At 39.8% G+C, this 27784-nt stretch overlaps 1 protein-coding gene and 2 pseudogenes across 1 annotated transcript; 1 reads left to right on the forward strand and 2 right to left on the reverse strand.

Moving 5' to 3' along the window:
* Positions 1-1964: 1964 nt before the first annotated feature.
* On the reverse strand, positions 1965-3122 carry LOC145064754 (ER lumen protein-retaining receptor A-like). The gene is made up of 6 exons (XM_079012133.1): positions 2999-3122; positions 2842-2891; positions 2737-2796; positions 2328-2443; positions 2106-2179; positions 1965-2014 (listed from the first exon to the last, which is right to left on the reverse strand). The coding sequence occupies exons 1-6, from the start codon at positions 3120-3122 to the stop codon at positions 1965-1967; spliced, it is 474 nt and encodes a 157-aa protein (XP_078868259.1).
* LOC145064763 (phospholipid-transporting ATPase 1 pseudogene) lies at positions 3121-4736 on the forward strand (annotated as a pseudogene).
* Positions 4737-5917: 1181 nt separating this feature from the next.
* On the reverse strand, positions 5918-27784 carry LOC145064771 (oil body-associated protein 1A pseudogene; annotated as a pseudogene).

Consider the following 27784-nt stretch of genomic DNA (forward strand, 5'->3'; position numbering starts at 1 on the left):
AAGAGTTTCAATGATAGACATAATGAGTAAGAAGAATCAAATAAGGCAGAAAGATAAAAGCTTCTCCAATCTGAAGAGATGGGAGAGTACTTGAGTATTTTGTTTAATGATTATCTTAGTGATTATGAAACCATATCACAATTGATCCTCTAAGGACACCTTAGTTCATTTGTTTGGCTAAGGAGAGGAATCATGAGTTGTTGAAATGGTTAAATCAAAAGATAAATCATACATCAAAATCAAATCTTAGCGTCATACTCCAAGATTGAGCCATTGAGTGACATAATCTTTAGAAAGTTTATAACACTTATCAAATGAAGAGTAAGATGTTTCCTATTCTTGTACATTTGAGCACTACTAGAAAAACAACCTTTTACGACGCTCATTGCGTGTCGTAAAAGGCTCAGACGACGCACAAATGTGCGTCAAGGAAGGCCCTGTCATAAAGGAAGACGACACGCTTTTGCGCGTCGTCTATAGACGACGCGCATTTACGACGCTCATTTACGACGCGCATTTACGACACGCAATGCGTATCAAGGAAGGCCCTGTCATAAAGGAAGACGACATGCATTTGCGTGTCTTAACCTTACGACGCACGTGTTAATGACACGCAATGCGTATCAACAAAGTCCCTGTCAAGAAAGGCCATGTCATAAATGAAGATGACACAGACTTTTGCGTATCATAATTTTAAATGTTTAAATAAAGTATTATTTATAGATTTACTAATTGTCAAATTAAATAATACATTAAAAATCTCATAAAACAAAATAAAATACCATAAATAAGAAAGATAATTCATTTCACTAATATGTCAAATACAAATAATTATTCTAATAGTGAGTAAATGTTATAAAAAAATGAACTCATTTATATACAATTGCATTATCTTGCTTACTATGTGCCAACAACTCTCTGTGTGTTTACTTTTTCTTGAGTCTCGTTTCCTCCAAAGCTTCTAGCCATGCCAAAATATGATATCTTAGGGTTCATGTCCAAATCAAGTAAAACATTGCTAGCTTAAATTCATCAAGTCCTTGGCGTGAAGTCTTAGATAGAATCTTAACTGCAATCTCCAATCCTTCTAGCAGACCCTAAAGATCATTATTGGCCATGTACCAGGATCAACCTGCAATCTCTTATTACTTGCAACATCTTCTGCCTGTTTGACCAAGGTTGTGCCTTCAGCAGCAACATGCTGCATTGTGTCAAAAAGATAAAAACAGATGACAACAAATACAAATAACTGCATTCTACTTTAAAAAAAATAGAATCCAACTCCTAAATCACAAACCTTTTTAAACATACAAGAGACCTTTTTTAACATACAAGAGACAGGATCCAATCCATGGGGTATTTTTGGAAAATAGTCTGAACATTCTTGACAAATCATCAACCTGCAAGTGAAGGGTAGAAAGGGAATTGGAGCTTGGTGATGCTCATGCTGGTAATTGAAGCTTCAAACGCCAAGCCAGGTAGGTGATGCTCATGCTGGAAATTAAAGCTTGGAATTGCCTTTCCAATTATACGTACACATACACATGAGATGAGAATAAGAAACTACTGTATTTGATTAGGTTTAGCTAATAATAAGCTAAGGAAGGGGAATGTGCTAAGAAGTTATTATGTATAGAATGAGAAAGAATAATAACCAAAAATCCTGTCTTAGACTTATTAACAATTCACCTATTTGTCTTTCTTCCTAAAAATATTCATTTGATCTGAATAAATATTATGAAACTTGGTTTATTGAAAGCAAGTATTAAATGGTCATGGTCATGTAATGTAGTAGTAGTCTTATTCAGTCTGGAAAATTGCAAATTTTGTCCCACTGCCACCCAGGCGAAGAGTAAAGACGTAAATGCCCTTCCTCATAAAGCCTGTGTTATTATGATTATGCTTAAAGTAAAAGACAGAACAGAAAGAATGGGAATGGAGGTTGAGTACCTTATGAAGTAATATTAGAAGAAATCAGGATAAAGAGCTGTTTGTATTAAGCCAGAGAAATAGGCTGAAAACAAACAAACAAACAAAAAAACAAACAAAAACTCAAATGAAATACATGTATAGACAATAAGAATAAGAGAAAAGCTTTAACTTACATAACCATCCATTAAAATGGGGCTGTGTGAGATACCGACAAATCCAGTTGAGAATATACAATGCACGGTATGCCCTAACAATACAATGCAAACAAACAAATTTTCATTCATAGCATCCTATTTTCTAAATGATTATTATACTATTTTTGATCATTTAAAAAACCATTTTTCATGGTTATCCAGCTTCATAATGATATCATGCCAAAATAGAAGGGAGAATACCCAAGAAAGAAAACATATTGACCGGTCAATTTGTCAACATTTCCACTTCGCTGCAACAGAACCAACTGTGGGAGAATAGCAACAGCTTCCAAATAGATAGAAAATGCCCAACATATCTGCACATTCCTAATAATATTAAAACTATACAACCTTATCTATTGCTACATTTTTGTATCTTTATAACACTTCAATTAGGCTAAGCTTTTTTTTGAGGAGGGCATTCATGTCTTTTGGACAAGATCCAGTCCATGTTCTTTTCATATCTTCTTAATAATTAATATAACCACACTTATTCTCATATATAATTTTGTAATGATTAATTGATTATAACATGTTTCAGCACAAAGATAATGAATTAACTTAACTGTAGTATGCTTATAATCCTGGCACAAGGTGAAATCTTTATAACATCGGGTGGGTCCACACTGATATTCAAACATAAAACAAGAGCAGCACATCCTGTTTTCATCTGCAGTTAAAAAACATCATTTTAGAGCTAATTATAAAGAAATACACTACCAATAACAACCCAACAAATCATAGCCTCTGATTTCAAATGCATAGCTGTATTAGCAACGAATGATCACAATTACAAGAACAGCAACACTAATATCATGTTGGGTTTAGCATATAGCAACAGAAGCCTCCAGCAAATCTCTAAAGCAAATTACTTTGACGATCATGTGAACTCCAACTAACAAAACTAAACCACCCACTACAGGCTTTTTGCTTAATAACTGTTGGTGCAAGCAAGCCAGGTATGGCAAAATACAGCTTTATGTGGCAAGCATACATGATTACAGGTTACCCTACTCATCTAATCAGTAATAGTGGGAAACAAATAGGTCCAACAGAAACAAGGCATACACCTTGCCTGATAGCAGATTATCTCATAAGCATATAAAGTGCAAAAGGAAATCGAAAATGATGAAAGGGTAAATGCAGGAAACAACAGATTACTCGGTCCTTAGGCCGCCATTTGGAGACCAACCCACTTTCAGCAGGAAACAAGATTAGCACTAGCAAATACACACTTATAAACTTCCTACCCAAGAATCTCTTCATTCAGTTTCATCAAGTGGCTTACATATACTTTTTAGCCATTGCAACTCTCAATCAGCTTCCTCCTCTTATAGTCTTTGGAAGAACAATCTCTCTCTTCCCTCTCCTTTTTATTCTCACAGTAACTGCTATAAAAGATGGATACGAGGATTGGAGAAGACACAGATCAGACATAAATGAGAACAACAAAGAATCTCTTGTGACAATCCCTTGTGACATGGTGCTGATGTGGACAAGTGATCCTAGTAGCATTGCTTACATACAAACCATGAATTTAGATGAAGAGTCGAATTTAAAGACACGTTATGCTAGACAAGAAACATCCTTAATGCCATTAGGGTCAATATCAGGGGTAATTAGATGTGAACAACCTAATAGAAACATATATGAGTTCACAGCTGATAGAGTAAAATGGTCATAAAGTTTCCCTTAGTCAATCAAACATTATCTTATGTGGGTGTCAGGTGAAAAACACAAAATGGGTTATAGGTGTTTTTGTGTATGCTGGACAAGAGACAAAAGCTATGCTAAATAGTGCAATTTCCCCTTCAAAAAGAAGCAGACTTGAACAAGCAATGAACTCATAAACTATCTGGTTATATGTTTTTCTATTCATATTATGTCTTGTTGTTGCTATTGGGATGTGTTTATGGCTGATGAGTCATCAGGATGCAATTGATACGATTCCTTATTACAGAAAGAGCTTTCTTATAAAGGGAAAGTTTCCAGGAAAACCGTATAAATACTATGGGATTCCAATGGAGGCGTTTTTTTGCATTTTTGAGTTCTGTTATTGTGTTTCAGATCATGATTCCGATATCTTTATACATCACCATGGAATTGGTTCGATCAGGTCAATCTTATTTCATGATAGAAGACAAACACATGTATGATAGCAGTACAAACTCAAGGTTTCAATGCAGATCCTTAAGTATAAATGAAGATTTAGGTTAAATTTGTTATATGTTTTCTGATAAAACTGGAACACTTACTGAAAACAAAATGGAATTCAGAAAAGCTTCTATTTCCGGGAAGCATTATCATAATCCACCAATTCTGGATAAAGAGAATCCGGGTTTGACTTTTTGACATTTGACTTTCTTTTAGTAGTTTTATTTTATAACATTCTTTTTGTCAGTTTATAACATTCTTGTTTCAACAGAAGCAGACATGAAAGGAAAGAAGATAAAATCTGATATTACTGTGGATCCTGATCTCATGGGGTTGCTTCATAAAGGGCTAAATGGGAATGAAAGAATTTCTGCTCATGACGTTTTTCTAACACTAGCAGGATGTAACACTGTGATTCCAATTCTTAGTCAAAGACATGCTACCCCTTACAATTAAGATATACACAATTAATTGCTGGAAAATGTGAGATTTTGTTACCATATATTGAGTCGACGCACCCAACGCACAAATGATGTTCAAATCATTGTATAATAATTACATAACCAAATTATGTAGTGAAATCACACATTAAAGCAAATTTCAGTTGTATGAACACAAAATAAAGGCAAGTTAAACAAAAGTATGCGTAGATTGCTGGAAAGGGATATAGATACATGATGAACTCACCAAAATCATAAACACAGATAGTGACATAGTCAATTTGCAGCGAGAACTGAGAAGGAGAGAAAACCTTATCAGAGAATGAAAGGATGCATCTCTATGGTATGAGCTGATTGTAAGAGAGGTGTCGTTATAGAGCTGAATGGTGATGGCGGTTTAGTTGATTTCTTCAATTTTACTCCAGACCATGACTATTGACTAGCCTCTAAAAATCAGGTGTGCATGCTGAAATGTTGTTGACACGTGTATATATACTCTGTGTGTGTGTGTGTGTTGAAGAATAGTTGAAATAAAAAACTTACATGCCAACTAGAAATGGCTCTACATAAGAAAACAAGTGAACTTAAATCCACTGATGTGTTCACTTTCACCTGCAAACCAAAAAAACATAAGTAAGTTTCTGCTTCAAATCAAAAAGTCAAAACCAAACAAAAGCAGATGCATACCATTGCACAGAGACCTCGAAAAGCATCCTCCTTTTGAATATCATCCCGAATTTTGTTGACATTAAGAAATTTAAGTATTGTCAAATGATGTTTTAAGTAAAAATTCTAAGAAAAAGGAAATGAGGTTGAAGTTGTAAAATTTTTGGGACTTACATGGCTAAAGCAATATGCCATGCTTGCATGAAATGCTCCGTGTGAGGTGATACAAGCTGAGGACAAACTCATGCAAGTCTACACAGGGTGATTGCACTATTTTCAGTGACTTATTAAGCCCTTCACAAATAACATCAAAAAATACTAGATGATTCAGATGATAAACAAAAAAAATAAATAAATAAAGGACATTTGACACTTATAAAAAAGATAACTGATACTTGTCGCCATACCAGTTACTTAGCAGCAACCTTAAGAAACTCAGCTAGGCGTGGGTGCAAATGAGTTGGACAAACCTAATAAACGAAAAACGCCAAAAAAAGTTAATATATAGTTAACATAAACCATTGTTAACAACTAGGCGTAATGAAATTGGATGACTATATTCCCAAATTCCCCTTGCCAGGTCTCCAAGCAATGCAAATTGATATCTCGTATAACAGTTTTGAGTCCAACTCCATCAGCGTGTGCTTTTGAGTGAATTCCTTGGGATAAACCTTCCATATACGCTCTGTTATCCCTTTCCTTTTTGAACAAAACACCATACCGAGACTCCAAATATGTAATAACAATCGATCGATAGAGTTTCTACATAAGTTGCAGGTGATCAAAAATGGCGGAAATCAGGAAATGTAAATTGTAGCTTTAGCGAGATTAGGGTAAAGCCGTCACGAATTAGAGCCATCATTACCTGTGGGATACCAAGGGGAAGTTGATCGCCTCTATCCACCTGCCAAAAAAGTGAATCGTCTTCCCGTAAGTTTTCGGTGCTTTCTCCCGATCTTGCCGCTCAACCGGACCAGGGACGCCGGTAAGGAAAAGGACGTCGCTCTTCACCTCATACTCATGGATGTGCCACATTGGCTTTTCTAAGTTTGGCAAGGTTAAGAACAGTTTTTATGTTATGATGTTTTTAACTCCTGTTAACCGGGCATCGGCGACTGGACGATCGTAGATCAAGCACTGTCTCATATCCTCGTTTTGATGGCGACGGAGACAGCGGCATAAATGGAAGGGGGATATCAGAGCACAAAATAGAGAGACAGGGGAGGCGGGAGAGAAAAGAGTTGAATGAGTGTTTAAAAAAGCCCTAGAAATTATCCCAATGATTTTCTGATATATGAATTGTTTAGGTATACAACAGAGATGGTATCGTGATTAGGGTTTGCAGAGAAAAAGGAAGAATAGAACGAAGGGGATCTTGAAGCGGGGTATTAAATATTTTAATAATTTTGAGGGGATTTCATTCCCCCCTTTGAAGAACACGCGTTTTAGTAAAAATCATAAAGCGACAATCACAGAGGACACACGTTTTAGATAAAGTGCCCTCCGTGTTTTTTTTACATTAGACACTAATGTAAGGGCACACAATAATGCGTGACCTAAATCCTCAAATTTTTTGAAGAGATGACACGTTTTTATTGTCACTCTCTTTTGCGTAACATAAATCAGTGAGTGTCGTGATTTGCGCGTCGTAAAAGGGTCTTTTTCTTGTAGTGGAGATTGGTAAGTTGTGATGTTTTGGATAAAACAAAGACCACCTAAGAACAATAGTGAGAAGTGTTTAACTTGAAAAGATTCCGCACTATCTCTTGAATATTTGGCAAGAGAGTCTTATATGTCAAGAGGGCAGTGGGAGTCTAAAAGATACTGAAATAGTTTCAAGAACTAGTCAAGAGTTTTGTTAATCACTAGCCCACGACTTGAGGTTTTTAACTTATCGTGTTGACATATTCTTATTTATGTGTCTATTCCAGTTAAATGTTGATTATGCTTGTGAGTTCTATGAGTTCTCAATTGTTTGCATAACAACCCGGAAGCAATGGTGGGCATTGTGCTACCAGGTGGCAAGAAATTAAGATTGAACAAGTTTAGTCTATATGAATTTGGATTTGTCACTAACCTTGTCTTGTGATTATGGTTATGACAAATTCACATGGATAGGAACACATACACCATAAAAATCTAAGTGTCATAATGTTTCTCTTCGATTCATGAAAATGATGGTAAGGAAACTCTTTCACTAAGTAGATTTTGAGTAGATAGCATTTGTGAGAATGACAAAAAGGTCTAAACATTATGATTACGACATCCCTCTTCATAATTGTTTAGACACACAAGTGAGCTATCTAACGAAAGTTGTATGATTTTGATAAAGTCTTATCAAAGCAATTGCATATCAGAAATCTGCACTTTGGTAAGAAAGTCAATAAAGTGTTGGTTTCTAAAAGTCCAGAGGATCTCTGGATACATGTCAAAGCTAGTGGGAGCATAAGTGTTATGCTAGTAAACTAATAATCATTATGCTAGTGGGAGCATGATTATTATGTTAAGTGTTGCAAGTCAGCAATATTAATTATAGAAAACAAAAGTTTCAATTCGCCTTGAAAAAATTGTTTTGCTATAATTAAGGGAGAGGATTTTATACTTCACTCCAATTCTACAAGTTTAGATTGATATTTTAATCTACTTTAGTCAAGAATATATATGAATGTTATGCTGGAATGGTTCAACATAAGGAAATTCTATATATGTTAGCTTAGATTGAGAATTTAATCTACTTTAGTCAAGAATATAAATGAATGTTATGTTGGAATGGTTCAACATAAGGAAATTCTATATATGTTGCATTCTCAAAATTCGATTATGATTACGACATCGCTCTTCATAGTTCGAATTGTGAGAACATGGCAAATAAAAATTTTATAGCATGAATCGTGTCCCATATGCTTCGGATATAGGATCAATTGCATGTACTATAATATTCATCCATTCTAAATTTTCCTAATGCTTAGGGCATTAAGAAAGGAAAAGGGATTAGAACTGGATATGACTAAAATGATTAAGAAATTGTCGAGGACAGTTTGAGGTTTACCAAAGATTGGTTACTCATGGATAATTGGAAGTATAGAGTTAGGACCATATTGACATATTTTGAAAAGAGGCAACTCTTGTTCAAAAGTGATGGTCAAATGGGAATATGGAATTGTTTCCATAGGTGGAAGTTACTCTTTAAATCTGTGTAAGATTAGAGAACTTAATGCAAGAAGGAATATGGAATTGTTTCCATAGGTGGAAGTTACTCTTTGAATCTGTGTAAGATTAGAGAACTTAATGCAAGAACGATGTTCAAAGGAATGTACTTTGAATTTGAGACTTCATGGAATTGCTTTCCATTGAAATATCCTGTAATGTCTGTTGTCAAGTCTTTATGACTTTTGTGCATAGTCATTACAAAGGGATCATTGCATTTACGTAAATGGCAAGAGTTTGGTATTCTTACATTTACAATAAGGATTGGGATTGTGAAATGAGAATCATTGAAGTCATGTTCAATTGATATATTTCACAAAGAGAAGACCATATGTGTAACAACCCGTCATTTTAGGTCATTGAAAATCGAGTCTTGTAACCTCTTGGAAAAAGTAATTGGGATACCATCGAAAAATAAAGTATTCAAAAGCTTTGGTTGGAGTACGCTATATAGTAGATATCGTCTTAAGATTTCCAAGCATATAAAGAACACTAAAATCCGAGTTATAACGAAGAATAGTTGAAATAAAAAACTTACGAAGTTACGTAAAAACGTAACGAAGTTGAAATAAATAAGAACACTAAGATTTCCAACCATTCTAAGTTTTCCGACAAAAACCGGCAATACGAAGTTACGTAAAAACGCAAAGTTTCAATAAAATACTTTTTGACCTTAGGTGTCTAAATGAAAGTCATAGATATCGTTAAACTGCAAAAGTACATAAAAAGAACGCCCAAATCCGACTTCGTAAATTGAATTTAAGATTTTTTTTTCAAGTTCGGCTTAGCAGTAGGCAGCTAAAAACTCGAATAGGAGATCGAACGAATTTTGGCCGGAATGACCTAAACGAGAATCGAAGGTCTCGACAATGGTAATTCAGCGGTAAAAAGTCTGGCAAAAACCGACATCAGATAAAGAAGTTATGAATTTCTAAAGAAATTCCTTAAACACGACCTTTTAAAAATAAATAATTAATATATATTTTTAATTTTAAACTCTTGGTAATATCTGAAGAGGAGTCAGCAGATAGGACCGAGGTACGCCCTATGTACCCTCGTACGCACCACGTACTCAAATCAAGGGCCTCGGTTCGTCCACGTCGCCCCCTATGCGAGCTATGTCCCGTCCTATCCGAGCTCTGGGGCAGTCGAGGACTCGGTCATGCATGACGCACGGGTACGCCCTGCGTACTGAGGCCTCTCAGCCCCTATAAAAGGGATGCGAGGGTTCCGGGAAAACTTGCTCATTTCCTCTCGTTTCTCTTGCGTTTTGCCTCGTTTTCCGTGCCCGTGCTAACCCGAAGCCCTGGTCATTTTGCCCAAGTGCCGAAGATCGTTTTTACTCCCGAGAATCCCGAGAAAAATCCGTTTCCCGAGACGAAATTCTGCCCGATTTCCATCTCGCTTTCTTCAAACCTTCAAGTGAGTTCATACCCCTACAAACACATTTTTAAATACATTTTAAATGCTTTTTATACTCTTTTAAGGGGGGGGGGGGGAATACAAGTAAACATACGGTTATTATCGTGTATTTCAAAAAGTTTCACTGTACTCATTATTATCAAATGAATCACTTGTGATTCACTACTACTATGTGAAAACTCTCGTCAGATTTTGCATGCACTAGATTTATACAAAGTATTTAGCAATTCCAAAGCATCCTTCGTTGCTAAACCGTTTTAATACATTTTAAAAACTTATGATTTATGCATTGTCGAACATTGTGAAAAACGATAAACTTTGCATACAAAACTACTACTTTAATACAGACTTAGTTGAGAATCCGTGAGACGTGTACATCTTCAAATAATACCTTTTTGCTAAAAGGTACCGCTTCAAGTCCTGTCTATAACTAGAGTCTCCCGTTCGGAGAACGTGTCAAATGTGTATAGATCTATACGGGAAGTCATGATCCCGCGCCCTGACTGTTAGCTACAGTCCGTCCTTTGGGGTGACAGTTTGTCATAACGCTGCGACGCCTGAAGAACGTCGCTACAGGCATATTATGTTTAGTATGATTATAAAACTCATCGGATATACAATTATTATAGTACTTTTGATTGATGAATGAGTAGTTATTAAAACTATTCTTCATCTAACAAACTGAATTCGTCTAATAGGTTTTATTATATAAAACTATGCTCCAACCCCCCTAAGGCATGTCTTTTGCTTTCGGTTTTTAGTCTGGGACATTAGGCTAACTATCACTTTAGGAAAATATGGTATTTTCCCGGTATACAAAACAAACAACTAATAGGAAAATAAGGGATTTTCTTGATTTAACTATCCATATTATTCAATACATATATTCTCATGCATTTCACACTTTTATAAGAAAATAAGGGATTTTCTTGGAAAACATACACTCAATTTGGAATGGAATACAAACTTTCAAAACTACTTATGAATTCACCAACTTAATTGTTGACACTTTCTCTTTGAAATAACTTGTATTCTCAGGGAACCGCTAAGCAGGTTTGGAAATCAACTTTTGGGGATTAACGCGTTGGCGTTAATTACTTCTTTTGAAAGATGTTTATGCTTTTATCTTTTGGGCATGTAATGAATACAATGATGTAAACATTTTAAAAACCTTTATATATGTATGGTGGTGTGTACTTTCCTTTCTATGAACTGTTATGATACTGAATATGACGTCCTCCGCCCCCGAACGTTTCCGCCGTTTTGGTTTGGGGGTGTGACAGATTGGTATTAAAGCATCGTTTATAGTGAATTAAGTATATCAAAACCATTTTTGGTATACAACTATAAACTCAAATGGGCAAAAACACTCCCAGAAGAGTAATACTTTTGAAATTAAGTTTATTTAGTTTTTGTAAAGTAAGCATGCATTCATTTCGTACTAATAACAGTTTCACATCGGACCATTTTAGAAGTATTATAAATAAGTTGTGCAGTGCAGGTACGCCTTGGGACATGTAATCGGAACTGGGAAGGATATAGCCTGATCAACTATATTTGTCCGAGAGCCGACTAACGTGTGCCGAGGAGTGTCTGCAGTGGACATCAAATTTAAAACTTACCAAAAACATATCGTTAAATAATACTAAGGGAGTATTTGAGTATCAACAACCATTAAACTTAAGGGTAAATTTCATGTACTCTAGCTTATAGTAAATTCTTAACCCTAATCTCGTACAGACTCAATGGCTGGAACCACCACCCCAATGACCCCTACTACCCCAACCAAGGTAATGGAGGATGGATCGAAGAAGATCCCGAAGAAGACGAAGAACTTATAGAGTTGGATGAAGGAGATGACTCTGGTACAGATTCAGAGCCAGAGGTTATTAATCCACCGGCCCCACAACCTCCCGTCCATGTGAGGAACTTCCAAGGACCCACTCCTTTGTGGGGGAGTCACCTCCACCATTAGAGCCAACAACAAAGCTTATGCCCTCCCTACGGCATGTGCCGAGACTTTTATGATGTCAGGGGCGGGGGATCGGCGGATCGAGCACCTCCGGTCATGGTTGGCAAGCTAGCCAACCAGTGCTATCAATCCGGAGTTCAAGCCAACCGGATCCGCAAAATCAACGTAGAAGTGTAGGTTCACACTTCTGACATCCATAGGCTGGATGGGATTCAGGACCATGCCCAACTCCAAACTGAGGCATTTCAGGCACAAATGATTGCAGCCCTAGCCGAATTAAGGGAATAACAAGCCGCTTTTGATAGGCGTCTAATGGAGTCGAAGCAATCGAATGCGGAGTCAAGCTCCAAGCGCAACCTACGTCGCAAGTAGTGCTTGCCAAAATTTCAAATTTTGTTATAAATTAGGACTTTGGATAAAAGTATTACTTTCTTTAAACTTTCTGTAATCGGAGACCATTAGAAAGGTCAAAAAATTTTGTCTAAACTCGGATGTAACACAACTATATGTTTAAAATATATAGGGAAAACCTCTTTTCTGTTTTGATTATGTGCAGTTCGTCCAATTCATAAGTACATCTATTCAAACTTCGTATATAAATCAGACTCAGAACCCTGTGTTGGCCAAACCAAATCATTAAACTATTAAAGAAAGTTAACTCAATATCATTCAACTTGCAATCACCAAAACTTATAATCTCTCATTTTCTTTTGGCAGCGCGATGCCTCCTCGTCCAAACCTGAGGCCCAGACCGGGCACGACACCACCACCACCTCCACCACCAACGTATGATCCGGCCATGGTCCAGGCGGCTATCACAGCAGCAGTAACAGCAGCTCTCTCACAAATAAACTCCAATGCAAATGGAGGTACAGGAAGCAGCACGAATCATTCAAATCATGGCACCGGCCGTGGTCAAGTGAGGGAGTGTACCTACAAGGAGTTCTCCAACTCAAAGCCAAAGACTTTTAATGGCATGGGAGGAGTCATTGCACTAATGCAATGGTTCGAAAAGACCGAAACAGTCTTCGAGATCTGCTCCTGCCAAGAAACAAGCAAGGTCAAGTTCGCTGCTTGCACCTTCATAGATCGAGCCCTCACTTGGTGGAAAAGCCATGTGAATTCGGTGACGCTCACTGTCGCCAACGCCATGAGTTGGGAAGATCTGAAGGTTCTACTACTGGAAGAATACTGCCCAAGGGGCGAAGTGCAAAAGCTTGAGCAGGAGCTCTGGAATCTGAAAATGACTGGGTCTGATCTAGTCACCTACTCAGCTAGGTTCAACGACCTCGCTGCATTGTGCCCTACCATGGTCAACCCAGAATCAAAGAAGGTTGAAAGGTACATTTGGGGGTTGTCACCCCAGATTCAAGGGCATGTCCTAGCTTCCAACCCTATCACCTACAGCAGTGCTAAACGCCTGGCTCAGCGACTCATCGACCACGGGGTAAAACAGGGTACCATTGCAACTACCGCCAATCCATCTAAGGAGGCATAGGGCCAGAATAGGCCTTGGAACAAGAGAAGGGGGCAAACCCTATAGGAGAACCCCAAGAAACAACAAGTAGTAGCGATCCACGCTATTACTGTACCTACCAATACCGCCCCCACAAACTCATAGAATGGGAAACTTCCGAAATGCAACCAATGCAACTTCCACCACCACGGTCTCTGCCGTGACCTTCAATGCACCAGGTGCAATAAGAAGGGACATACAGCCCGCTATTGCAAAGAGCCAACCCAACAACCCGCCCCCACTACTAATACCGGAGTAAGCCGCACCTGATTTGAGTGCGGAGACATGGGGCACTACCGCAGGGACTGCCCGAAGGCAAACAACAGGAATACCGGCGGAAGGGGCCGAGTATTCGCAATGGGACAAGATGAAGCCGTTGCGGACCCCACTGTTGTTACGGGTACGTTTCTTCTCGATAACTCGTATGCATGCATTTTGTTTGATAGTGGAGTGGAGAGAAGTTTTGTGAGTCACAATTTTAAAGGCCTGGTAAAGTCATTACCACAATCATTAAGTGAACCGTTTATAGTAGAAATGGCCAACGGTAAAACCGAAGGCACCAAGGAGATATAGTTAAACTGTACTCTAACTCTAAACGATAATCCGTTTACAATCAGCCTCATGCCAGTCTCGATTAAGAGTTTCGATGTCATCATTGGCATGGATTGGTTGAGTTCTCATCATGCAGACATTTTATGTTACGATAAGGCCGTTCACCTTAATCTGCCAACCGGCGAAACTTTCATTGTCTTGGGCGACAAACCCAGTACCACTCTTCGTATCATGTCATGTATCCAAGCTTAGAAGTGCCTACGCAAAGAGTGTCACGCGTTTTTGGCACATGTTGTAGATGTGAAACGCGAAGTCCAGGACGTCAAGAATGTGCCCGACATATGCGATTTTCCCGACGTTTTTCCCGAAGACCTTCCGGGAATACCACCCACGAGACAAGTCGAGTTCAGAATCGATCTGGTTCCCGGAGCTACCCCAGTAGCCAAAGCACCCTATCGATTAGCCCCGGCAGAGATGCAGGGGCTATCCAGCCAACTGAATGAGCTACGTGGAAAAGGATTCATCAGGCCGAGCTTCTCGCCATGGGGAGCACCCGTCTTGTTCGTGAAAAAGAAGAATGGATCATTCAGGATGTGCATCGACTACCGAGAACTCAACAAACTTACCATCAAGAACCGATACCCCCTACCCCGAATCGACGACTTATTCGACCAACTCCAAGGAGCCAACTACTTCTCCAAGATCGATCTGAGGTCGGGATATCACCAGCTGCGAGTCCTGGGGAGCGATGTTCCCAAGACGGCCTTCCGAACGAGATACGGACATTAAGAGTTCGTAGTGATGCCGTTCGGACTAACCAATGCCCCGGCCGTATTCATGGATCTAATGAATCGGGTATGTCGTCCATTCTTGGATAAATTTGTGATCGTATTCATAGACGATCTACTCATTTATTCAAAGAATAAAGAAGAGCATAGTCAACATCTGAGACAAGTCTTAGAGACGTTACGAACTGAGAGACTTTATGCAAAATTCTCAAAGTGTGAGTTTTGGATTAGAAAAGTGGACTTCCTCGGTCACGTAGTCAGCAAGGAAGGAATCCACGTGGACCCATCAAAAATCAAGGCTATCAAAAACTGGTCTGCCCCAACTACTCCAACAGAGATTCGCCAATTTCTAGGTCTTGCTGGTTATTATCGAAGGTTCATTCAGAATTTCTCCAGCATCGGAAAACCTCTTACCGCTTTAACCCAGAAAGGTGTGACCTACAACTGGGGAGAAAAGCAAGATGCTGCATTTCAGACTTTGAAACAGGCCCTTTGCAGTGCACCCATCCTTTCTGTTCCAGAAGGGACCGAAGATTTTGTGGTGTATTGCGACGCTTCGAAGCAAGGACTGGGTTGTATGCTAATGCAGAGGGGAAAGGTTATTGCATATGCCTTATGACAACTGAAAACGCATGAGGTCAATTATACCACTCATGACTTAGAACTTGGAGCGGTGGTCTTCGCTCTTAAAATCTGGAGGCACTACCTATACGGTACCAAGTGCACTATCTTTACAGACCACTAGAGCCTCCAACACATCTTCGACCAGAAAGAGTTAAACATGAGACAGCGACGTTGGGTCGAATTGCTCAACGACTACGAATGTGAGATTCGCTATCATCCGCGAAAGGCAAACGTCGTGGCCGATCCCCTTAGTCGTAAGGAGTAATCTGGCTGAAGAGTGAAGTCATTAGCCATGTCGATCCATTCGCACCTGTCAGCACAAGTCAAGGAAGCTCAAATAGAGGCCTTGAAACCCGAAAACGTGACAGGTGAGACCCTTACAGGAATGGACAAGAACTTAGAAATCAAGAGTGACGGAGCACGCTACTTCATGAACCGAATCTGGACACCCAAGTTTGGTGGATTCAGAGAGGTAGTTATGAGCGAGGCACATAAGACTCCATACTCCGTACACCCAGGGTCAGACAAGATGTATCTGGATCTCAAGCAACTCTACTGGTGGCCAAACATGAAAGCGGAGATTGCTACCTATGTGAGCAAGTGTTTGACTTGCGCCAAGATAAAAATAGAACACCAGAAACCCTCAGGCCTACTCGAACAACCTGAAATACCTGAGTGGAAATGGGAGCAGATTTCCATGGACTTTATAACGAAACTGCCCAAAACTCAGGGTGGCCAAGATACTATTTGGGTTATCGTCGACAGACTAACCAAGTCCTCTCATTTCTTACCGATCAAGGAAACTGATAAGATGGAAAAACTATCAAGAACCTACATCCGGGAGATCGTACGACTTCATGGAGTGCCGATGTCCATCATCTCAGATAGAGACAGCAGATTCACTTCCAGATTCTGGTAATCATTGCAAAAATCCATGGGAACAAGGTTGGATATGAGTACAGCATACCACCCACAAACTGATGGACAGAGTGAGAGAACAATCCAAACATTGGAAGACATGTTGTGAGCATGTGTAATCGACTTTGGTAAAGAATGGGATGTTCACTTACCTTTAGTCGAGTTCTCTTATAACAATAGTTATCATATTAGTATCAAGACTGCTCCATTTGAAGCCCTTTACGGCCGTAAGTGCAGATCACCTCTGTGCTGGACAGAAGTGGGCGACATGCAATTGGCAAAAGGTCTAGTCCTTGATAGCACCCTCACTGGTCCGGAGATCATCAGAGAAACGACTGAAAAGATCGTGCAAATACGAGAACGACTGAAATCCTCAAGGGATAGGCAAAAGAGCTATGCCGACAAAAGACGTAAACCCTTGGAATTCCAGATTGGCGACCGTGTACTACTGAAGGTCTCACCCTGGAAGGGCATGATACGCTTTGGAAAACGTGGGAAGCTAAATCCTAGGTACATTGGACCCTTCGAAATCATTTCAAGAGTTGGTCCAGTGGCCTACAAACTCCAACTTCCGATCGAGCTTAACAAAGTACATCCAGTATTCCACGTGTCGAACCTGAAAAAGTGTTTGTCCGATGAAACACTAGTAATTCCACTCGATGAAATCGAACTAAATGAAAATCTTAACTTTGTGGAAGAACCCGTCGAGATCATGGACAGGGAGGTTAAGCGAACTAAACAGAGTCGCATTCCAATAGTAAAGGTCCGATGGAATGCTAAGAGGGGACCTAAGTTCACGTGGGAACGAGAAGATCAAATGCAACAGAAGTATCCACACCTCTTCCTCAGCCCATAAAACTTTTCTTTTGAATTAAAATTTCGGGACGAAATTCCCTCTAACGGGGGGATGATGTAACAATCCGTCATTTCAGGTCATTGAAAATCGAGTCTTGTAACCTCTTGGAAAAAGTAATTGGGATACCATCGAAAAATGAAGTATTCAAAAGCTCTGGTTGGAGTACACTATGTAGTAGATATCGTCTTAAGATTTCCAAGCATATAAAGAACACTAAAATCCGAGTTATAACGAAGAAGTTATGATCATTCTAAGTTTTCCGACAAAAACCGGCAATACGAAGTTACGTAAAAATGCAAAGTTTCAATAAAATACTTTTTGACCTTAGGTGTCTAAATGAAAGTCATAGATATCGTTAAACTGCAAAAGTACATAAAAAGAACGCCCAAATCCGACTTCGTAAATTGAATATATGATTTTTTTTCAAGTTCGGCTTAGCAGCAGGCAGCTAAAAACTCGAATCGGAGATCAAGCGACTTTTGGCTGGAATGACTAAACGAGAATCGAAGGTCTCGACAATGGTAATTCAGCGGTAAAAAGTCTGGCAAAAACCGACGTCAGATAAAGAAGTTATGAATTTCTAAAGAAATTCCTTAAACACGACCTTTTAAAAATAAATAATTAATATATATTTTTAATTTTAAACTCTTGGTAATATCTGAAGAGGAGTCAGCAGATAGGACCAAGGTACGCCCTGCGTACCCTCGTACGCCCCGCGTACTCAAATCAAGGGCCTCGGTTCGTCCACGTCGCCCCCTATGCGAGCAATGCCCCGTCCCATCCGAGCTCCGGGGCAGTCGAGGACTCGGTCATGCATGACGCATGGGTACGCCCCGCGTACTGAGGCCTCTCAGCCCCTATAAAAGGGATGCAAGGGTTCCGGGAAAACTTGCTCATTTCCTCTCGTTTCTCTTGCGTTTTGCCTCGTTTTCCATGCCCGTGCTAACCCAAAGCCCTGGTCATTTTGCCGAAGTCCCGAAGATCGTTTTTACTCCCGAGAATCCCGAGAAAAATCCGTTTCCCGAGACAAAATTCTGCCCGGTTTCCATCTCGCTTTCTTCAAACCTTCAGGTGAGTTCATTCCCCTACAAACACATTTTTAAATACATTTGATATGCTTTTTATACTCTTTTAAGGGGGGGGGGGGGGGGGAATACAAGTAAACATACGGTTATTATCGTGTATTTCAACAAGTTTCACTGTACTCGTTTTTATCAAATGAATCACTTGTGATTCACTACTACTATGTGAAAACTCTTGTCACATTTTTCATGCACTAGATTTATACAAAGTATTTAGCAATTCCAAAGCATCCTTCGTTGCTAAACCGTTTTAATACATTTTAAAAACTTATGATTTATGCATTGTCGAACATTGTGAAAAAGGATAAACTTTGAATACAAAACTACTACTTTAATACAGACTTAGTTAAGAATCCGTGAGACGTGTACATCTTCAAATAATACCTTTTTGCTAAAAGGTACCGCTTCAAGTCCTGTCTATAACTAGAGTCTCCCGTTCGGAGAACGTGTCAAATGTGTATAGATCTATACAAGAAGTCATGATCCCGCGCCCTGACTGTTAGCTACAGTCCGTCCTTTGGGGTGACAGTTTGTCATAACGCTACGACGCCTGAAGAACGTCGCTACAGGCATATTATGTTTAGTATGGTTATAAAACTCATCGGATATACAATTATTATAGTACTTCTGATTGATGAATGAGTAGTTATTAAAACTATTCTTCATCTAACAAACTGAATTCTTCTAATAGGTTTTATTATATAAATGTATGCTCCAACCCCCCTAAGGCATGTCTTTTGCTTTCGGTTTTTTAGTCTGGGACATTAGGCTAACTATCACTTTAGGAAAATATGGGATTTTCCCGGTATACAAAACAAACAACTAATAGGAAAATAAGGGATTTTCTTGATTTAACTATCCATATTATTCAATACATATATTCTCATGCATTTCACACTTTTATAAGAAAATAAGGGATTTTCTTGGAAAAAATACACTCAATTTGGAATGGCATACAAACTTTCTAAACTACTTATGAACTCACCAACTTAATTGTTGACACTTTCTCTTTGAAATAACTTGTATTCTCAGGGAACCGCTAAGCAGGTTTGGAAATCAACTTTTGGGGATTAACGCGCTGGCGTTAATTACTTCTTTTGAAAGATGTTTATGCTTTTATCTTTTGGGCATGTAATGAATACAATGATGTAAACATTTTAAAAACCTTTATATATGTATGGTGGTGTGTACTTTCCTTTCTATGAACTGTTATGATACCGAATAGGACGTCCTCCGCCCCCGAACGTTTCCACCGTTCTGGTTTGGGGGTGTGACAATATGTAAATATAGTGTGCATACTTGGAGTATGGCATAGCTATTGTTTAGAGAAACATGGTATGCATGCTTGGAGCATGGCATCTAGAGGTGGCAAAAATTGACACGACACGAAACCCGACACGAACCCGACACGAAATAAATGGGTTTGGGTAAGATATTTCAACCCGTTTAAATAAACGGGTTGACACGACACGACACGAAAATTAAATGGGTAAGGTTAGGGTTGAGAATTTCAACTCGAATATGACTCGAAAATGACCCGTTTATTTATATGCAAGTATTTTGAATTATTGAAATAAACTAGAGAGATACTAAATCAAAACCATAAGTAAAAGAAAGACTTCGAATTGAATTGTTTTGTAATGTTGAAATGAATTAGCCATCTAGATCAAGACTTCATTTCAATTTTTCCATTCTCTCCCAAACTAACCAGTCTCTTTCACCACTCTCGCATCCTCATGACCTTTTTCATCCGCCTCCCCAACTCCCACTCTTTTAATTTTGTCATCTGAACTTGCTATGACTTCATCTATTTTGCCTCCAAACTATTAGCTTTTCCTTTCTGCCTACCTAACTCTTACTCTTTCAACATGCTCAATCTTTTAACCTCACATGACACGACATATTTCGAGGTATAGCCCTAACCCGAAACCCGACACCAACTCGACACGAAAATAAACGGGTTGACACGACACGACACGTTAATTAAATGGGTCGGGTTAGGGTCAAGCACTTTCAACCCGTTTAGTGTTTCGACACGACACGAACCCGACATGACACGACACGATTGCCACCTCTAATGGCATCACTACTGTTTTAATTCAAGTATTAAGTTGATTAATCGAAACATGAATAACGAGTAATCAATATGGTGCTTAAATAAAAGGTGTTTTTATTTACACTCAAAGTGTTGGGGCCATATAAGATTAGTATTATTCTTGTGTTTCACTTTGCATGTTTTGACTTCCAGAATAATTATGTTATGGTATATATCATATTATTCAAACCATCCACAATCAGTCATATGTTGGAAGTAGATATGAATCAAGACTGTCATGAATTTGGCTTGTATGATTTGTTTAAAGTGCTTTAGACAATGCAATGGTTGCTACAACATTCATGAGTACTCATAAGGGTTGTGTATTGGATTCAACCCATGCTCACTTGCATCACTTCATGAAATTTATCTCGAGTGCTCGTGAGACGGTAATATCATATAAATCTTCAAACCTAGAGATACGAGCTGTTGACTATGAGTTGGTTATTTATTGATTATACGAAAACGCATTGGTAACTCGATGTTATAAAACGTGCCTTTGTGAATAATTCAACAAGTAGTTAGTACAAGCATATCAGTCGAAGTTTATCTCTTCATTCTAGAAGTAGAAGCGATATCTGGGCCCCTCGATGATTTGGTTTTGAACTATGTACCGGGCCCAGTCAGAACCTAATTGATGTGTTCAATTTAGTTCTATGTCGAAACAAATCAAAGATCGAGAAACAAATGCTGGACAATAAGTAAGACCATGTTCCATGTGTTTATCTGACTGATATCATGAGAATAGAGGATTATATGATCACTTTTCTTAAATGGCGTATCATCATCATCTCAGTTCCGAGAGATTTTGAAAGAGCTACGATTGCTAGTCGGATTTTGAAGTCATATTTGAAAATATAGTTATTACACTTATCCAAGTGGGAGACTGTTGGATATAGTGTCTAAGTCCATAACTTTATTTGGTATGTACTTGACCCGACCCAGCATGGTCCATTTAGGTTGCATGGCATTGCAATACTTGGATAGACAAAATGAGAGAAAGTACACTTGTGATTATTAATATATTATAAGTTCTAATATATTAATAATAGTATTATTTAATTAGTCTTGATCAAATATTAATTTAAGTATTAATTTGGTGATCAAGTTGAAAGTAATTAAATATATGGGGTTGATTATGACAATCATCTAAACTTTTATAGTGGTCTAAATGATCCATGGTTTATGGGTTATGGGTATAACTATTTGGATCTCCATGGATAGTCCATGGGAGTTACAAATCCTTGGGTCATGAGAATGGAAGAGTCATGACAATTATGAGTCTTCATGATGAAACCCTAATTATGACACCACTATAAAAGGGACCCCATGGCTAGGAAAATCGGGCACTAGAGTATTCTTGTGAGGGCATAGCCGATTTTGAAGTGTAGAAGTATTCTCTCTAGTTATTCCAAGGTTGTAGTGTTGTGTGAAGAATTTAAGACACAACATTTGGGGTGCTAGGCTCACAAAGTCTTGAAGGAATCTAAGCAACAACAAGGTATGCATTTCTACTAGGTTTTTATGTATTATGTATTCCCCATGCCATGCTAGTTAGGAAATAACCTTGAAATAGAAATTTGCATGTATATAGAGAAAACATAGATTCAAGGTTATTAGGGTTGCATGTATACTTAGGAAGTGTTAGAATGCTCAAAACCCATCACCTTTATCACCCGGGGAAGGACAACGTGGTGGCTGATGCTCTCAGCCGCAAGGCAGTCGCGGCTCCGATCAAGGATTTTTGTTTGAGGATGAAAATGATTACCCCATTATTAGAGTAGATTCAAGAGGATCAAATTAAGGCTATGAAAGAAGAGCACCAGAAGACCGAGCGCAATGTGGGTCAATTGGCTTCCTTTGATTATGATAGCCAGGGGTTATTGACCCTTCATCAGAGGGTGTGGGTTCCATACTAGGGTGTTGTGTGGTAGATTTTGATGGAAGAGGCGCACATGTCGGGATTCTCTATTTATACTAGAGCGACAAAGATGTATAGAGATCTCCGACCTAATTATTGGTGGCCTTGTACGAAGAAGGATGTGGCATGGTATGTGGAGAGGTGCTTGACTTACAAGAAATTCAATGCCGAGCATCAGTGACCCCACGAAAAATGAAGTTGTTGGATATTTCCTTTTAGAAATGAGAAGAGCTTACGATGGATTTTATCACTAAATTGTCTCGAACAATGCACAAACTAGATTTAATAAGGGTCATCGTGGATCGATTTCCAAGAGCACGCATTTTATCCCGATTCCATGATAGTATCTTTGCGGAGAAGTTGGCAGAAATCTATATTCGGGAGCTTTTGGCATGCTATGGTGTGCCGGTTTCTGTGGTCTTGGATACAGATGTTCGATTTACTTCCAGGTTTTGGAAGAGGTTCCATGAGGAGTTGGGTACTCGCCTACATTTCAACACAACTTTTCACCCACAGACGGAAGGTCAGAGTGAGCGGACCATCCAGACCTTGGAGGATATGTTGCGGGCATGCGTTCTGGATTTCAGCGGTAGTTGGGATACGTATCTTCCTTTAGCGGAATTTTTTGTCTAACAATAGTTATCATGCTAGCATCGATCGACCTCCTTTTGAGACACTCTACGGGAGGAAGTGTAGGACCCCGATATGTTCGGATGAGGTCGGTTAACGAGTCATGAGGAGTATCGAGGTGATACTCAAGACGACCGAGATGATTCAGCAGGTTTGTGGTAGACTTCAGACAACACAGAGTCAGCAGAAAAGCTATGCAGATAGACACCGGCCAAACTTGGAGTTCTAGGTCAGAGATATGGTACTTCTGAAGGTGTCACCGTGGAAAGTTGTCATCCGGTTCAGCAAGTAGGGCAAGCTAGGCCCCATGTATATTGGTCTTCTCAAGGTTGAAGCCCGGGTGGGCATTGTGGTGTATCATTTGGATCTCCCGGGGAACTCAGTCTGATTCACATTACTTTTCACGACGCTCAGCTGCGGAAGTATTTGGTTGATGATTCTACAGTGGTTCCATTGGAGGATATTCAGGTGGATGACGACCTGAACTATTTGACGAAACGATAGTGATCCTTGACCGAAAGACGAAAACGTTGAGGAACAAGGTTGTGGGATTGGTGAAGGTGTAGTGGAAGCACCTGAAGTGTTCTGAGTGGACATGGGAGCCTGAAGAAGAGATGGGGGAGCATTACTTACTGTTATTTGCGACAGCGGACTTCTAGGACGAAGTCAGCTTCAAGTGGGGGAGAATTGTAATGCCCGAATTTCCATGTAAAACTTTTGCAATTATTTTTATTATTTGACTAGACCGGAGTACGTTGGGAGTACAAAAGGTATGCACCATGTACTCCCATGCAATCGCGAAGTGGGGGTGTCCCCTAAGTACGTTGGGCATACCCATGCGTATGCGGGACGTGAGCAAGACAGGGGCAAACCCTAATTTTTTTGGGTTTACCCCCTATTTAAGCTCATTAAGTCGCTCAACCTCTTCTCCTTATCCATCCCTCATTGCCTTTTTAAGCTAATCTCAAAACCCTAGCTATCTTAAGAGATCTTGTATTTACAAAGAGTTTTTAGGTGTTCTTTTGTGATCTTGAAGAAGAAGGAGGCTTGAGGAGAAGCATTAGACAAGAAGGAGCTTGTAGATCTAGAAGTTGTTAATCATTTCTAGCTCATTGGAGGTATAAAGTATGAAGCTTGTTCATTCTAAGTCTAGATGTAAGTTTGAGGAAGAACTTAGCATCTTTTGGTCCTATAACTTGGTCTCATGGAGTGTGGACTACTCCGGACCATTTGAATTTTCCTTTTGTGCACTTAGGGGTGCATGAAGTCATAAAAATCGAATCTTGTAGGTTAGAACTCAACCATACATGAGTTGGAGACCACTTAAGGGAGATAGAAGGCTTAATTCATGGTTTGAGTCCCATTAAGTCATGCAAAAGCTTAAAGTTTGCAACTTTATGGCTTAATACACTTTAATGACCTTGGATCAGAATTTGGACGTCAAAAGCTTAATGGGTTAAGACAATTCAAGAAGGTTAGTTGTCCGAACAGTTATGAGTACGATGCACGTACTGGGCTAGTGCCTCATTTCCATATGCGCGATAGCGACGTACACCGGGCGTACAAGCCAAGTACGTCGTATGTACGTCCTTCTATGAACCTTGGGCGTTTTGGGCTCAGAATTAGATGGGATTTTGTCTTGTTTGAGTTTGGGCCTTAGGTTTTATTGTGGTGACAGGTCATTAGCGGGCTTAAGGCCGTCAGGGAGCTCTTGGACCCATGTTGTGCCTTACGGTCCTTTTTAGTTGGACTTAGAATGCCTTTTGGGTTAGTTTGAATTTGGGCCTTGGTGGGTTAGGCCCAATAAGGCAAGGGCTAAGCAACCTTTTTAGGGTTTGGACTCTCGGGTTGGATTATTGACCTAATTTCTAATTAGGGTTTTATACTTGTGATTTAGGGAGAGAATTTTGCAAATCAGCAACTCGAGTATGATTTGATACCTATAGTCTGAGGTGAGTTTCCTTCACTGTATCCATGAGTCAAAGGCACCAATGCTAGCCCACTAGATTGTGTTTCGAGTATGATTATTGTCTTCGTGAAAGTTACCTATTATGCATGTATTTGTTTGATATCTTTGTGATTCTTATTGTTATGATTATATGTGTTAGTGGTAGGGTGAAATAGACCCAATATCGGTTGAAAGATACTGAAGGGGGTGAAATAGACCCAGTACCGGTTGAAAGATACTGAAGGGGGTGAAATAGACCCAATACCGGTTGAAGATATCGAAGGGTCAACCCATGGTCAAAGTGAAAGTCAACGGTCAAGGTCAACAGTCCATGTTGACCCAACTCGTCGAGTGCAGCTCATTAAATTGTTGATTCCTTCCAGAACTCGAGAAATTGTGAAAACCCTAGTTGAGTCACCGAGTTCCCCGCCAACTCGTCGAGTCCATGCGACGTCCAAATGTCGGGAAAAACCCTAACTAACTCGTCGACACTTCTCACTGACTCGCCGAGTCCATGCAGAACTAATACAGTCAATCTTCATCCAAATCGTTGAGTTGGCCAAGAAACTCATCGAGCACCTTCAATCCATTACTCATTCAGACGTTTTTAAGCTGCCCCAAAGCTCCAAATTGCAGATCTAACCTCCTAGGGCATGGTTTCCACGTAAAGTTGCAAACTTTACGTACATGCAAGGTCCTAAATGCAAAAACTAAGATAAAGGAGAGGATTTAGCCAAATAGAAGGGCCATTGCTTGATAAGTTTTGTAACCTTATAACTCTAAGGACATAGAGGAGTCCAAATCTGGAGTTACAGATCTTACCCAACACCCGAAATGCTCCACAAATATACTAAAAATGCCCTTAAACCCTAGAAAACGGGATCTAATGCTAGAGTGATCAAGGTAACAGCTTGTTACCTTCAAATGGATGCCCAAATGTCGTAGATGCTGGATCTACAAGTTCCTTCCCATTCAAAGCTTCTCAACCTTCCAACTTCTTCAACAAAATACACCAAAAACACTCTTTTAGTCTCACAAGCTCATGGAAACCTTCTCAACAAAATACAACAAACCTTCTCAACCTTCCAACAAATAATAGCTAGGGTTTCTTCTCTGGGTAATGAAGTGGTAAGGGAGTCCACAAGGGGTAGATTAAGTCCTTTATATAGGGTGGAAACCCTAAAAATCAGGGTTTCATTTTCCAGCTCCTACTCGTCGAGTTGGGATCCTCCAACTCGTTGAGTAGATCTCATAAATCACGCGGCCTGATCCACTTCTAAACGACGATTTAGGGGCAACCAACTCGTCGAGTAGGTCTAAGAATATGAATTTAAGCATTTAAGTTTTATACATGGGATTCGGGATGTTACAATTCCCCCCCACTTGAACTAGAGTTCATCCTCGAAGTATGTTATGGTAAATAACTCTGGGTAATGCTCCCGCATCTCTTCCTTCGGCTCCCACGTCCACTCAGATCCCATCTGGTGCTGCCACTATACCTTTACCTAAGGTACTTCCTTGTACCATAGAGCCTTTACCTTCCTCTCAAGAATGGCCACTGGCCTCTCCATGTCATTCAGGCGCTCATCGACCTGAATATGATCTAGTGACATTACTGCATCCTCATCCAGGATGCACTTCCACAACTGTGACACCTGGAAAGTGTTGTCGACCTGACTAAGCTCCTCTAGGAGATCCAGTCTATTGCCACCTTGCCAACCCTAGCAACGATCCTAAATGGCCCAATGTATCGAGGAACCAATTTCCACCTCTTCCTGAAGGGAATAACACCCTTCCAGGTTGAGACATTCAGTATAACCATGTCTTCCCCCTGGAATTCCAGCTCAGATCGGTGCTTGTTGGCATAACTCTTCTGGCGATTCTGAGTGGTCTGCAGCTATTGCTTGATCTTCTGAATCCTCTTGGTAGTCTGTAGAACTACCTCTGTCCGTCCCATCACCCTGTGTACAACCTAACCCCAACAAACTGGGGTGCAACATCTCCGTCCTTGCAACAACTTATATGGTGGAGCACCAATACTGGAATGAATGATGTTGTTGTAGGAGAACTCTGCAAGGGGTAGGTAGGAGTCCCAACTCCCACCGAAATCAATAACGCACGCTCTCAGCATATCCTCGAGAGTCTGTATGTTCCGGTCACTCTGGTCGTCTTTCTGCAGATGACAGGCTGTACTGAAGTGCAGCCGCGTGCCTAGTTCCTTGTGGAACTTCTGCCAAAAACAGGAGGCGAACCGAACATCACAGTCTAAGACAATAGATACTGGCACCCCTTGGCGAGCAACGATCTCACGGATATACAAGTCGTCTAGCTTCTCAGCTGATGAACTCTCCCATATCACTAAAAAGTGGGCGTTATTGGTCAATCGATCCATTACGACACAAATAGTATTGGAGCCATTCGTCGTCCTCGGTAGCTTAGAGACATCATCCATTATGATCTGCTCCCATTTCCATATTGGGAATCTCCAGAGGCTGCAGCTAACCATGCCGCCTATGATGCTCGGCCTTGACCATCTGGCAGGTCAAGCATCTCTCAACATACCATGCAATCTCCCTCTTCATGTACGACTACCAGTAACTCAATCACAGATCCCTGTGCATCTTAGTGGCTCCCAGGTGAATAGAGAAGCGAGACTTATGAGCCTCCTCTAGAAAAATCTATCTGACCCCACCAGACATTGGAACCCAGACCCGACCATAATGGGTCAATAATCCCCGACTATCCTGCACAAACCGGGTGTTCTCACCCTAATCTTCTCAAGCTTCCAATTCTCCTAACGAACACACTCATCCTGAGCTTACCTGATCAAGCTCATAAGTGGAGAATCCATAAATATCCTCATACAT

The sequence above is a fragment of the Lactuca serriola genome, chromosome 1, assembly GCF_051521515.1.
Source record: "Lactuca serriola cultivar US96UC23 chromosome 1, Lser_US96UC23_V15, whole genome shotgun sequence".
In the NCBI taxonomy this organism is placed as follows: Eukaryota; Viridiplantae; Streptophyta; class Magnoliopsida; order Asterales; family Asteraceae; genus Lactuca; species Lactuca serriola.